The 14,017-nt window shown below is 35.1% G+C and overlaps 2 protein-coding genes across 2 annotated transcripts; both read right to left on the reverse strand.

The window, feature by feature from the left end:
* Window positions 1-120: 120 nt before the first annotated feature.
* On the reverse strand, window positions 121-2,586 carry LOC120083211 (Excinuclease ABC, C subunit, N-terminal). The gene is made up of 4 exons (XM_039038865.2): window positions 2,411-2,586; window positions 2,046-2,184; window positions 1,491-1,624; window positions 121-1,204 (listed from the first exon to the last, which is right to left on the reverse strand). The coding sequence occupies exons 1-4, from the start codon at window positions 2,584-2,586 to the stop codon at window positions 454-456; spliced, it is 1,200 nt and encodes a 399-aa protein (XP_038894793.1). The 3' UTR covers window positions 121-453.
* Window positions 2,587-3,246: 660 nt separating this feature from the next.
* Window positions 3,247-3,864, reverse strand: LOC120083933 (uncharacterized). Its single transcript, XM_039039842.2, has 2 exons — window positions 3,542-3,864; window positions 3,247-3,446 (listed from the first exon to the last, which is right to left on the reverse strand). The coding sequence occupies exons 1-2, from the start codon at window positions 3,704-3,706 to the stop codon at window positions 3,354-3,356; spliced, it is 258 nt and encodes an 85-aa protein (XP_038895770.1). The 5' UTR covers window positions 3,707-3,864; the 3' UTR covers window positions 3,247-3,353.
* Window positions 3,865-14,017: the final 10,153 nt, after the last annotated feature.

Consider the following 14,017-nt stretch of genomic DNA (forward strand, 5'->3'; position numbering starts at 1 on the left):
ACTAAAATTATTATTTGAGCCTTCTATTTATGATATTTTATAGAATATTTATGAATTTTTTGACCACGCCATGAAATCTCAAACATAGCTTTTATATAGATACAAATTTTGAAAACGTTATTCAAATTAAATGTCGTCATTGTTATTCAAATGACTGTACTTGATCGTTTGGAACAAGTTAATTGATACCACGTTCTCTTCTAGTACACAAGCCTTATTCACACTTGATTCCCTTTAAAATGGCTTTTGATAGAATATATAACTTGACAACATTCCCCTCTATATTTTGTCAACCAAATTTGAGCCCACGTTGCCTCTGAAAGGGTTGAGAAAATGCTATCTGCAGCAGTACACAAATACTACATCCTCACGGCAAAATGCACCTTTCAAGCACTTGAAAAGTCATTTGAAACCGACCTATATTATATGCGGAATCCAAATTCATCTGCCGTTCTACAATTGGATAAACGTAGGAGATTTAGTCAAATCAATGATCTCAGACCTACCAGAAGTAACTTTTCTCTTGACTCTATGCGAATTCGTTCGGCAGTCGGGAGACGGGGTAGACACATCTATAACCTCATACTCAACAGGAGGAAGCTCAATATTACACCTTGAAACTTTGCTGATTTCAGAAGCTATTCCTGATGATAAATTCTTCCTACAAAGTTGCTGTTCCAAGTTCATACCAGTCCCTTCTATTTGGTCTTCATCTCCATCATCAATGATAATTTCAGTCCTAGATATATCTGTTACAATACAAGACGGAGCACATGAAGCTGGCTCTCGTTCATCCTCCTCGAGTTCTTCATCACATCCATGCAAGTCATATGACATACCTGCATCAATATAAGACGGATTACATGAAGAAGGTGGCACTTGTTCATTATTCTCAAATTCTTTATCGCATCCATGCAATTCACGAGGTCTTCCATCTGTACTAGCCTGATGATCCATTAACTTTTGAGGAACTTCATTTGAAACTTCTTTCATTGATCCATATACTCGAAAACTACAAATTTCTTCACATTCTCTATTATACTCCCAATCATCTTCGTTTTCAAGTACACATTGATCTCCTTCGGAATAGCATGGAAGCTCATTGATGGGGGAAACTTGGACCTTCATATGCTTTGGCAAACTCGGGCAACCAGCCGCATTCTTCATGTACTTTGTTGAGAAGTAGTTTACAGTTATATTCAAACTGCAAGGATAAGGAGAAAATAGTGAATAGAGAGTTTAGCAGATAAATTTGATTGAAATTACATCAGTTTGTTGCTTCTTCATAATTCACAATAGTAAGATATTGCCCCTATCAGACTTAATCTTTGGTTTCGTCCCAAAAATCTCACAGTTATAAGGATATTGTCTTTATTAATATATTATAAAATTTTCCCTTTCCTTACTGATATGGAGGATTATCTTCACATTTCCAACATATTTTGCAGAAAAATTTGATAGAATTATATATATTTTCTCATACGTCGTACCTACACCAAGCAGGAAGTGTGAGCATTGTGTATGCAAGTTTAACTTTGTTAGCAACTCCAGAGAGAGACTTGAAAGTTGCAGCAGCACTTCTTACAGCCAATGACTCATTAGGATGCTGCCACGCCCATTCAAACTGCAGCCATAGTTAGAACATCAAATTCTAGAACTGCTGGAAACTTGCAAGAAAATAAATGGCTAAAGAGGGAAACAACAACACATTTTGGTAAATTTTAAGCCCGAAAACCTAAGATGAATCCGTGGTTTAGAGTAGTGCACCATATAAACTTTCTCATCATAGAGGCTCCATTGCTTTGTAATCTCTATTATTCACTCAATAGTAAATTGTTCTCTTTCGGGACGCAACTAATGCACTATTAATAAATCACGTAAATCTCTATGTCGATTCTTTCTTGTTTACGTTCTCTGTTTTCTTTATTTGTCGATTCATAATAATTTGCATAATCATCGAAGTGTCATTCAGCTAGTAGAAAACAATCGAGTATAAAAGATGCACAATCAAATTAGTTTTAGAGCTCAAAGTCTAGAAATGTAACCTGAAGAGCAGAGACATTAGTGGGGAAGCCATAAATGCACAAGACCATCTCCCAAGGTCTCTTCCTCTTAGTACGCCACGCACCGCATCTAATTTCACCATTGTGCTGTCTGATTCTGCGTTTCGGGTTCACCGTGAATCTAAAATTCCATATAAACAGTCATCCCATCAATCCACTGCCGATGGAGTTACTAATTTCCCAAATTTCTTTATGTTTTCCCTCACTCAATTTATGCAGGAAGCAAAAGAACCGAACCAAAGATCGTAAAGAAATCTGAAAATTGGGAATCTACAAAGCAAATAGAACATCCGATCTAAGGATGCAAGAACAGAAAAATGCTTGAATGGAGTGGGAAAGATTCAAACCCGATATAGGTATGGCCTTTGTAACGAGGGCAAGCAGAGGCCAAGAGATAGCACGAAAAGAAGCCATTCACTTCGTTGCTCCCTTCTTCTTCTTCTTCATCTTCATCGTCTTCCTTCTCCTCCTCTGCTACAGCCATGGTTTTAGAGATTTCCGGTCTCTCTTTCCTCTTCCGCATCTCTCTCTCTCTCTCTCTCAGATGAAAAATTTACTCAAAAATACAATTCGGCCGTTGGCGATAAATATGAAAAAGAAAAGGTATTTAGATTTTGAAATCGGTTCATTACAGCAATCGAATCGGTTCGTGAATTTACCGTTTTGCCCTAAAGGACTTGAACATGTCCATGTGAGTATGGCATCGAAAACCGCAGTTTTTTCAGATTAGAATATAAATACTTTTCTGAGAGCAATTGTTCGTCATTAAAAGATTTCAGTCTGTCATTGATTATCGTTTCCGGTGAAATGAACTTGGGAACCAATGATCCAAATTGCTTTGAATATAAAAAAAAGGTAAAGGCATTCACAATTCTAGGGGTTCCCCTCTCAACATTGGGTTGCCCTAACTTTTATTTTAAAAATACGTAAGGAATCTTTCTAATTAACCAAATTAAATTAACTTTAATTTAAAGTTGTTTATCCGGCCACCCCAATTTAATTAGGAAATTTGATCGGCTTTCCCGTAAACGAATGGACGATTCAATGATTAAGATTCATTGTCTTAATTGCAATTTTATTGCTTTAATTTTGATCTGATCTTATAATAAACCCTCCATTTCTTGAAATCAAAAGCGTTTGCGATCGAGCATTTCTGAACATTTTACAAAATCACTCAAAGGCGGAAAGGGAAAAATAGGTATATCATTCATCCACCGGACATATACAAGAGAAGAAGATGAGGGAAACAATACAATTAACCCAAACAAAACCCCTAGCCGGAAACAGTCGTCAATCAGAAGGCTTCTCCGACGAGGAAAACAAATGCCTCCACAAGTAGCGGCCGCTGGCCATATCGACCACCGTCCAGAACCCCGATGAGAGCTGTTTAAACAGATCGTTCCGATCAGACACAAACAAAGAAATTACAAAAAGGAAATGCAAGATTATTCCGATGGAAGAGAATTAATTAGAAGAACCTTGGAGGAGGAGGAGGAGGAGGAATTGGAATCCAGATCCTTGGAGTGGGAATCGGAATTATCGTCGGCCTGGAAATCTTGAGACGGAGATTTGAGATTCCGGAGAAGGAAGAAGCCGGCGAGAGTCGCTGAGAGAAATATGAGAATAAATCTCAGCGGACACATTTTTTTCGTCTTGTCTAACCTCCGGATCTGAATAAGAGAGAGGAAATTGGGAAGGGGAAAAAAATGATTAGGGTAAAATCAAGGGAGTGAAGTGAAGAAATTGACGAAATTGGGGAATCTGGAACATATGGATGCCATGAAACTAAGCTTGGTTGCTTTTCCACCTAACTCAACCACTCATTTCCTATTCTTTCATACTTTGCCTATTAGACCCAAAGTATTAATAGATATAACATAAAGTAAAAAGATTATAAATATGACCAAATTTAAATAGTAGTGATAGAACATATTAATGGTAAGAATCTATCAACGATTCGCTCATAGATTTGTCTATATTTGTAATTTTTTTTTAAATGATGTTATACATAAAATACTACCAATTGCAATTACCCCTAAACTAATACGTACTTGGTTGCATCTAAAAGAAAAAAAAATTATTTTCAAATATAGCAAAATAAGTTCATTTATTTACAAATTTAGAAAATTATCACCATCTATCATTATCTATCATTAATAGACAGTGATATTTTTTTTTTAAAAAACAACAACTTAAGACCATATTTACGAATTCGTAATGAAAATTGATGTAATTGTAATGAGGTTTTATTATAGATCAATCATAATGGGCCACAATTGCAAACGTAATTGAATTATTTTTTTTATCACGTTTACTTAAAATTATAAATATGTCACATTTACTGGTACAGTTTAGAGTCAAACGGTAATAGTAACAACTACTGTGACAAATTCATAATTCTCATGCTGTAACAGTAACAATATTGACGTAATTTTAAAACGCAGTTGGATTAGGCACCATCCACTCATCAATCAATTTGCATTTTTTTTATTACAGATTTGGAAATAGGCTCCGGATGCTTTTCATATTACCATTGATTTATTACAGATTGTGGTTTTCCCGAAGTAAATATGGTCTAAAATATTTATAAAAAAAAATAAAAAAGATTTTATCATATAGTAAATTATGAATAGATAATTTAATAAGATGCATAAAGATGGGTGTATTTAAATATTTTTTATAATATTGATAATGAGATAAGGTTAGAGTTATGGTTAGTGGTAACCCACAACCTAAATAATTTATACAAAATACACAAATAAATCAAAAGCAAGAGGATATATATGGTGGCTGCATGCTATTCTTTTATTTGGATGGAAAAAAAAATAATATAATAAAAATAAAGAGTAAGCAGCCATATGTAATAAACAATAGAGGAATCGTGCTTGCGTCCTCCAAAGGGGTTGAAAAGTCAAGATTGTACACTAACTCAATTCGACTCCATTCACCGAAAATAACGATTCATATATTAGTATATCATAATTAATTTAAAATATAATATATATTGATGTATCAATAGTTATAAATATTGAAGGAGAAATTTTGGACTAATAATAAATTATCACATCATTCACTAAATTAATGAGAAAACTCTAGATAATTGAACTTGGGACCAATTAGAAGTTGACATGTGTTCCCAAATTAAAATTGAAGACATAAATTGATAAAGTTCGATGATATTGCATGTTTTCATTAGATTGAGTGAAATTAATTTGGTCAAATTTGATATTATAATTTGGGCTAAAGTCTAGCCTAAAAATGAGTTTAATTTTGTCCAAACCCAAAGTAGGTCCAAGTCCAACTAATTGGGCCCAAGTAGAGATGTTAAAAAAAAATCCATGGAGTCGGGGCCCCGCGGCCTGAATACACGGGGAATGGAGGAGGCAGTGGGAAGTTTCTTTTTGTTTGCAATTCGGGGCCAGGGACGGGGAATATATTCCCCGACCCCGACCTCGACCCCAACCCCGCCCCGGCCTGACTTTTGTATATAAATTATATATATATATATATATATATATATATATTGTAGACTATGTTAGGATAATTATGGATGTTTTAATTATTTAATTTTAAGACTTTATTACTTTAATTCCTTAGATATTGTAATATTTAAGATAGGATGTTCTAATCGTTGACATTTAATTTATAAAAATTATGAGAATTTAACATTTTAATTATATCTTTTTAAATTGAATGTGTATTATTATTTTTATTACCAAAATTGATAATATTTTATTTAAATGAAAGTAGTATTGGATATGTTTAAGGAATTGTTAAAATATATATTTAGTTGAAATAAAAAAAATTGTTAGAAAAAAATGATGGCGAGGAAATTTTCCCCACGAACCCACCCCGCGAAATCCTCGTGGGGAATCCCCGCCTCATTCCCCACAGGAAAATTCGCGGGGACGGGGAATGGAATAGGAGGTGGGGGTGGGGACGGGGACGGGGACGGGGAGGGCTTCCCCGTCCATGCCCCCGCCCCGTGGACATCTTTAGGCCTAAGGGCCAGATCCATGGACCAACCAAGTCCAAGCACACAAAGTCCACCTGAGAACTCTATAAATAGAGGAGTGTTGGGTTTTATGCCCTAAAACTCGTGGTCCGTAAACAATAAACTCATTCTTTAAATCGATAAAATTGTTATTGAATATATGAATTGCTTATTTCGTTTTAGAAATAAATCCAATAAACTAAAAGATCCACGACTATTACATGAGTACTTGAACTTTATATGGAGACATAAGAGTGGATCATATTCGAGTAAATAGTCAAAATGATCTATAGTATACGAATAAGGTGTTGGACAGGTACCAACACACAACAGAAGCAACGAGGATCGATAAGCACTCTAATTCATTAATTTTCGCAGAAAACAAACATGCTTAAACAGAATTTAATGGTTTTCATGACATACCTTTGAAGAACCGTTGAAATCTTGATTTTCAGCTGCAAATTCCTCTAAATCTTTGTGCAAACCACCACAAGATCTTCCCTACTATTCTCGGTGCTCTAGATTGAGTTGTGGAACTCAAAATAAGCTGGAATCAAAGGAAACTTGAAGAATGCTCACACCAGCAACCCAATGAAGAACACCTTCTTCCCATGAATTTTCAGTTAAAATTCTTTCGGTTGCAACCTTCCAAAATCACTCTAATCTCTTCAATATATTGCAGACTATCATAAAAAGAGATTTGCTGCATGGGATGCAGTTTATGCTTGGAGTAATTGAAGGTTGAAGATAATGGATTCTTTGTGAGCAACTTGAAGATGAAGATGAAAAATTCCAATTTTTCCTTTTTGTGTTTTTCTATTTCCAAAATCTATTTTTGATTTTAAAATCATATTTTAATTCTAAAATAAAAATATATTAATTTTACAAATTAATTTCATAAACTAATTTTCTAATAAAATTAATAAATAATTATTTAAACAATTTAAATAATTCTAATTAATTTCATATCCAATATTAAATTAATTTTACACAAATTCATCTTTATATATTTAAATATTAAATATATATATTCTCCAATTCCATTTGATTCTAATTTGAACGATTCAAATTAACTTATCACGCTACTTTAGAGCTAATCCATTTCCGAGCTAGTAGGGGGACCTCGTGGGCATACAGATCATGGGCTCCAACGATCTGAGATTAATCGGCTAAACTCATTAGATCAATCTAACCCCCATTTGTTAACTAATGGGTCATTCCACTAAAACCCATAGTTGAACTCCCCTCACTGTAGATATACTATATCCATTCGATATAACCATAATTAGTAAGTCAACCATTCACAGGTTGTTCGTAATAACGGCTAGGTTGTATCTCTATTTTACCCTCGAAATTACCTCTTGTTCCTTAAGTCCCCACTGATCCCTTAATGAATAATTGTTTTGTGATCCGATCAACAAAACCGAGTCCCTCTCGGGCCAGTGAGAGGGCGGGGCCCCTTATTCAAGACCTAGAATCAGCACTTAAGGGAACAACCTCTTTACTATCCCTAAAAGTGGGTAGGAGTGAATTCTATCTTGCACCCTATGTTCCTAGCTATCTAACCAGTCTTACCCTAAAATGGAAGGTTTATTGAGCCGACGCTGTTGAGCCAACCCCCACCTATGCAAATCTAAGGATAATTTCAAATAAATAGGAGTTCATAGTTAGCTCAAGATTAAGGTCAAGTTACCTAGGTCATCGCTTTGAAATAATCAGCCTTAAATAGTAAACAACGTTATAAAGTAAAAGTGACTAATTTCATGGTCCGGTCTTGTACAAACCATTTTGCACAAGGACACTCCCACTCCTCATGTCCCAATATGAACGAATTGGGATCACTTCGTTTGCAGCACTTTACAACTACTTGTAACAACTACAGAGCAGGCCGCATCCAGTAATGTTACCAGAATAAGGTACCCAACCTTATTCATATATTATAGATCATTTTGACTATTTACTCGAACCTTATCCACCTTTATGTATCCACATAAAGTTCAAGTACTCATCCAATAGTCAAGGGACTTTTAGATTTATTGAATTTCTTATAAGCAATATATCTATTCAATAACACCTTATTGAATTTTCAGAATAAGTTCAATTGTTTACAAACCAGGAGTTTTAGGACATAAAACCCAACATAAGGTTGGGTGCCTTATTTTAGTAACACTATCGGATGCGGCCCACTTTGTAGTTATTACAAGGTGTGGTAAAGTGCTACAAATGAAGTGATCCTAATTCGTTCATGTGGTGACATGAGGAGTGGGGGTATCCTATGCAATGAGTTTGCATAAGATCGGACTTAGAAATAAGTCACTCTTACTTTATAACACAGTTTATTGTTTAAGACTGACTATTTCAAAACGATGACCTAGGTAACTTGACCTTAAACCTGAGCTAACTATAAACTCTTATTTATTTGGGATTATCCTTAGATTTTCATGGGTGAGGGTTGGCTCAATAGTGCCGACTCAATTAGCCTCCCATTTCAGGGGTAAGACCAGGTAGATAGTTGGGGACATAGGGTTCAAGACGAAATTCACTCTTACCCGCTTTTAGGAATAGTAGAGAGGTTATTCCCTTATTGACTCCGAGTCTTGAACAAGGGGTCCCACCTTCTCATTGACCTGAGAAGGACATAGTTTGATGATCAGATCACAAACCAATTGTTCATTAGAGGATCAGTGTGACTTAAGGAACAAGAGGTAATCTCGGGGGTAAAACCTTTTGACCCAACCGCCAACCTGTGAAGGGTTAACTTACTAATTATGGTATATCGAGTGGACAAAATATATCTACAGTGCAGGGAGTGCAACTACTGAGCTTTAGTGGAGTGACCCGGTAGTTAATGAATGAGGGTTAATTCGGTATAAAGAGTTTAACCAATTAATTTCGGATCGTTGGAACCCATGATCTGTAGGTCCATTAGGTCCCCCCACTAGCTAAGAAATGGATTAGCCTTATATAGCGTGATAAGTTGATTTGAAACGTTCAAATTCAAATTAAGGGAATTAGTAATTATATGTGATATAATTACACGTTTAATTTTGGAATTAAATGTAATTGGAGAATCAATTAATATATAAATATGATTTAAATATTAATTTCATGAATAGAGATTCATGGTAATGGAATTGGTGATAAATTAATTTAATATTTGATATTAAATTAATAGTATTAATTAAATTGTTTAATTAATTATTAATTATTAATTTTATTAGGAAATTAATTATTGTAAAATTAATAAAAATTTATTTTTAATTAAAGAATTAAAATTGAAAAATATTTTGATTTTGAAAATCAATTTCAAAATAAAAAAATGAAATTGAAAATTGGGAAAAATTCTAATGTGGGATTTCCCCACTTTTAAGTAAGAAGGTTAGTCACCTTCTTACACATAATTTTACCACCAAATTCAAGGAATAGTTGGAATCACTTTAAGTGATCAGTTTGCATGAGAATCATGTAATAAAACTACTCTTGATTGAGTGAAAAAAGGTGATGCAATTGATGAATTGTTGAGTTTTTTAAGGTTGAAGAAGTTGTTCTTCAACAAGCTGAAAAATCAGAAAACGTCTTTTTCAATTCCCTAAGTTTGTTTTGAGTCCCACAACTTAATATAAGGCTCCTAGAGAATAGTAGTGAAGCTCTAGTGGTGATCCACAATAAGGGTTGGAGAAGATTGCTGCTCGAATTCGTGTTTGAAGAGAATCTTCAAAGGTATGTGTTGAAACCCTCTTAATTCTCTGTGATCATGCTTATTTTGATATCAAAATTAAGGAATTAGAATGCTTAATGATCTTATTTTCTTCCGCTGCATATATCTGTATTCCAACAAGGAGTTCTCTTCATTTGTGGGGTCAAGTATTCTATGCTCCAGAGAGTCTAGAAAGAATTCTCTACAATTATAAGATTCCTGACTCCTGAAATTGCACACTTCTTGAGGACACAAGTCTCTTGAAGATTCAAAGTTTCTTCCAAGGCTTCAAGACTTCGACTTTAAGAACATCACGCACTCCATTTCCACAAGTCAAACATATACATTCAACTGAAAGAGAATAAGAGGATCAAGTATTAGAGATCAAACCACAATGCATCAAATCAACATTAACACAAGTTCAACTCCACGAAACAAGTTTCTCCGAAAACCTCATGCAAACAAATTGGCACGTCCAGTGGGACATCTCTACCTCTCATCTCTCTCATTATCAAATCAAAAAATCAACAAATGGCACCAAAGAAAGCCACATCCAAAGCTACTGTTGCAAGCGACGCTTACACGAGGACCTGTCACCCCCAGTCATTTAAAGGATATCATGTAGGAACAAGAACAAGGTTCTGTCCTCAAGAGAAAATCTAGGAATAATTAATGGAATCTTCTAAAGGCGGGATCTTCATCAGAGAAAATCCCTTGTTTGATAACTATGCTCTTGCTTCTGATCAATCAGAGAAAGAATCACACTTTGATGTAGTATTTGTCATAATGGTTGACATAACGGCCGAGTCGGCCATGGCAGAGATATAGAGAGATAAATTATCTAATGAAAGCTATAGAGGAGCGAGATCATGAAATTACTACCTTAAGAGAACAGATGCAGACTCGTGAAGTTGCTAAGTCGAGTCAAACTTTTGCTGTCAAAGCCAATGACAAAGGGAAGACCATGTTGCAGAAAAACCAATTCTAACAATCAACTTTTGTTGCCTTCTTATCAGTTCAACAGCTGCAAGATATGATTATAAACTCCATAAGGGCTCAGTATGGGGGACCATCACAATCTTCTTTTATGTAATCTAAGCCATATATAGAGAATCGAAAACCTGAGAATGCTAGCTGGGTACCGACCTCCCAAGTTCCAGCAGTTTAATGGAAAAGGAAATCTGAAGCAACATGTTGCTCACTGCATTGAAACCTGGGAAAAAGCATGAACTGAAGGAGACTAGCTAGTCAAGTAGTTTTTCCGTACCTTGAGAGGAAATGCTTTTGATCGGTAAAATGATCTAGAGTGAAAAGTGATTGACAGTTGGAAAAAGAATCCCTCAACTGCTTTTATAACACTAGGCATATCGTCAGCATGATGGAGCTGGCAAGAATCAAGCAGCGGAAGGGAGAGTCGGCCATTGACTACATCAACTGATGAAGAGCTCTGAGTTTGGATTACAAAGTTAGATTCACTGAATTATTTGCAGTGGAGATATGCATCCAAGGTATGCATTGAGAACTTCTCTATATTCTACAAGGGATAAAGCCTCGTGTATTTGATAAGTTGGGAACACACGCTCATATTGTGGAGTTGAGCATCGCCAACAGGAGAATTGAATATTTTCTAGTCCCTAAAGAGAGAAAGAATAAAAAAGAAATCAAGTGAAGGACCCTTGAAGAGGAGATCCATCAACAAAAATGGATCGTCCCAAATCCCATTTTTACAGAATTCATAATTGTATAGAGAAACTAGATCATGTATTTAATTATAAAAATACAACATGCTAAATAAATTAGAAGAGAAAAAAAGAATAAGAGGCTTACCTTTGAAGAATCTAATATCTTCACGTATCATCTTCACTGTGAAAATCCCGAACAATTTAAAAACCCAATTGGTCACCACCACTTGAAAACTTCAGTATTCTCAGGTAGAGAACCCAAGAGGTGTGGGCTCTGGTTATTTTGTATTTTTGATGAAAGGGTTTGATTAAGAGAAAGAAATGAAGGAGGATGGATTTTTTTCTTCTTTTCACAGAACTATTCTGTATATTCCGCGTATTCTGTCTATTTTCTTTTTGTAGAAAAAAAAGAAGAATGTCAGAAAACCATAATCTCTTTGTGATCTAGAGAGAATTAAGGGGAGGTAAGTTATTTCCCTCCCTTTAATCTAATTTAAAAATAAAATAAAATAATATAATATAATTTTAATAAATCAAAATCTTATACATACATACATACATACATACATACATACATATATAAAAAATTTATTATACATATATACATAACTATATGTTATATCATACATAATTAATTCCCTCAATTAATTTGAACAATTCAAATTAATTCAAAAACTGATTCTTAGTAAATCCTGTTGAGCTACCAAGGGGACCCCGTGGACCTGTTACTTGAAGTTTCAACGGTACGTGAATAATTAATTAAACTCTTTAATTAAATTATTCACCATCCGTTAACTGTCGGGCACTTCATTAAAGACCGACAGTTACACTCTTCGCACTACAGATATATTTCTGTGTCCATTGTAATCAATCAATAGTACGATAACTCTTCACAAATTGCTCATAAGTACAACTGAGCAAAAATTACTGTTTTGTCAATGTAGTTACATCTAACTCCTGAAGTACCATTGATCCCTCAAATGAACAATAAATCATAGTCCAACTATGATCAAACCCCTCTGAGGCCAGGAGAGGGTGTGGGCCACATTGTTCATGTTGGGGTTTGTGCCCTAAAGTCTCATGTCATGTAGTTTGTAAACAACTTTGTAAGAACGCTTGTGATGTATCATATAAATGATATTTACTTCACTTCTTGACTTTGCACATTTAGATGTTTTTTATTTTACCACAAACCAATAAACATAATATCCCTGGTTGTCTTTATGTTGCTTAAGCATGTATGTAGTGACATACAAGTGGATCATGTCTTAAGTGACAACCAAAATGGTCTGTAGTATATGGATATAGGAAGGAAACCTTATCCCAATAACACTACGGATGCGGCTCGCTTTGGGGAATAGTTACAAGTATTGTGACTTGTCACAGATGGTCTGATCCTGATTATTCGTGTAAGGGACTTGCGAGCGGGAGCGTCCTATACAAATAATTTGTATAAGACCTGACCTCGAAGTGTTAATGTCTCGTCATATAACTCCGTTCATGACTGAGACTTCACTTCACTAGAATGACCATTGAATCTTGAGTGAGTTGGGAACTTTTGCCATTGAAGGCAGTTCTGCCATTACTTCACGTCATGGGTACGAGTGGCCAAAGCGCCGACTCAAACCTACCACTTTGGGGGTTCGTCTGATTTTGGAGCTGGGAACTCGACTTTACAAGATTGAGTTCACTCCTTTCCCGAAATAGGGGTAAGTAGATAGATTGCTCTCTTAAGGACTGATCTCGGGGCTTGAACGATGTGGTGCCACACACCTTCTCATAGCCTGAGAGGTGTTCACACATAGTAAGACTATGTTGTATTGATCATTAGAGGGATCAGTGGTACTTAAGAAGTAAGATGTAACTACAGGGGTAAAATGGTAAATTGGACAGCTGTACTTACGAGCATCTGTGAAGGGTCATTGTACTGACGATTGGTTATATCCAATGGACATAGAAATATATCTATGGTAAGAAGAGTTCAACTTTCGGTCTTTAGTGGAATGCTTGGCAGTTAACGAATGGTGGATACCGTGGCTAAATAGTTTAGTAAGCTATTCATGTACCGTTGGAGCTTCGAGCCATAGGTCTATAAGGTCCCCTTGGAGCTTGGATACAAGTTGAGAGTCAGTTTTTGGGTCAGTTTGAAATGTTCAAATTGACAAGAGGGAGTTCGATTACATATGATATAATTAAACTAGTTAATTATATATGATATAATTAACTTTATGTATGAGATACATTAATTTGGAGGAAATTGAAAATAAATATGATTTATATCTAGTAGAGGAAAAATACTATGATTAATATATAATATTAATTCATAGGTTATGAATATGATGTAATGATATTCATTGTTTATTTATTGAACGGTTAAAGGGGTAATAGAACAACGTCTCTTCTATTTTCATAATGGATGAGTAAGTTGAAAAATCACTTTGAGACGCTTAAATAGCTCACGGTGTGTTAAGCATAGTATGCGCGGACATTGCATTGAAGAATGTCATCGTTTAGCAAAACCTGTGCCTATATGATAGTGCTTGAACGATCGCTTACCTATACGATAGTGCTGAGCGATCGC

The sequence above is a fragment of the Benincasa hispida genome, chromosome 8, assembly GCF_027475165.1.
Source record: "Benincasa hispida cultivar pf3 chromosome 8, pf3_genome.v1.1, whole genome shotgun sequence".
Taxonomy (NCBI): Eukaryota; Viridiplantae; Streptophyta; class Magnoliopsida; order Cucurbitales; family Cucurbitaceae; genus Benincasa; species Benincasa hispida.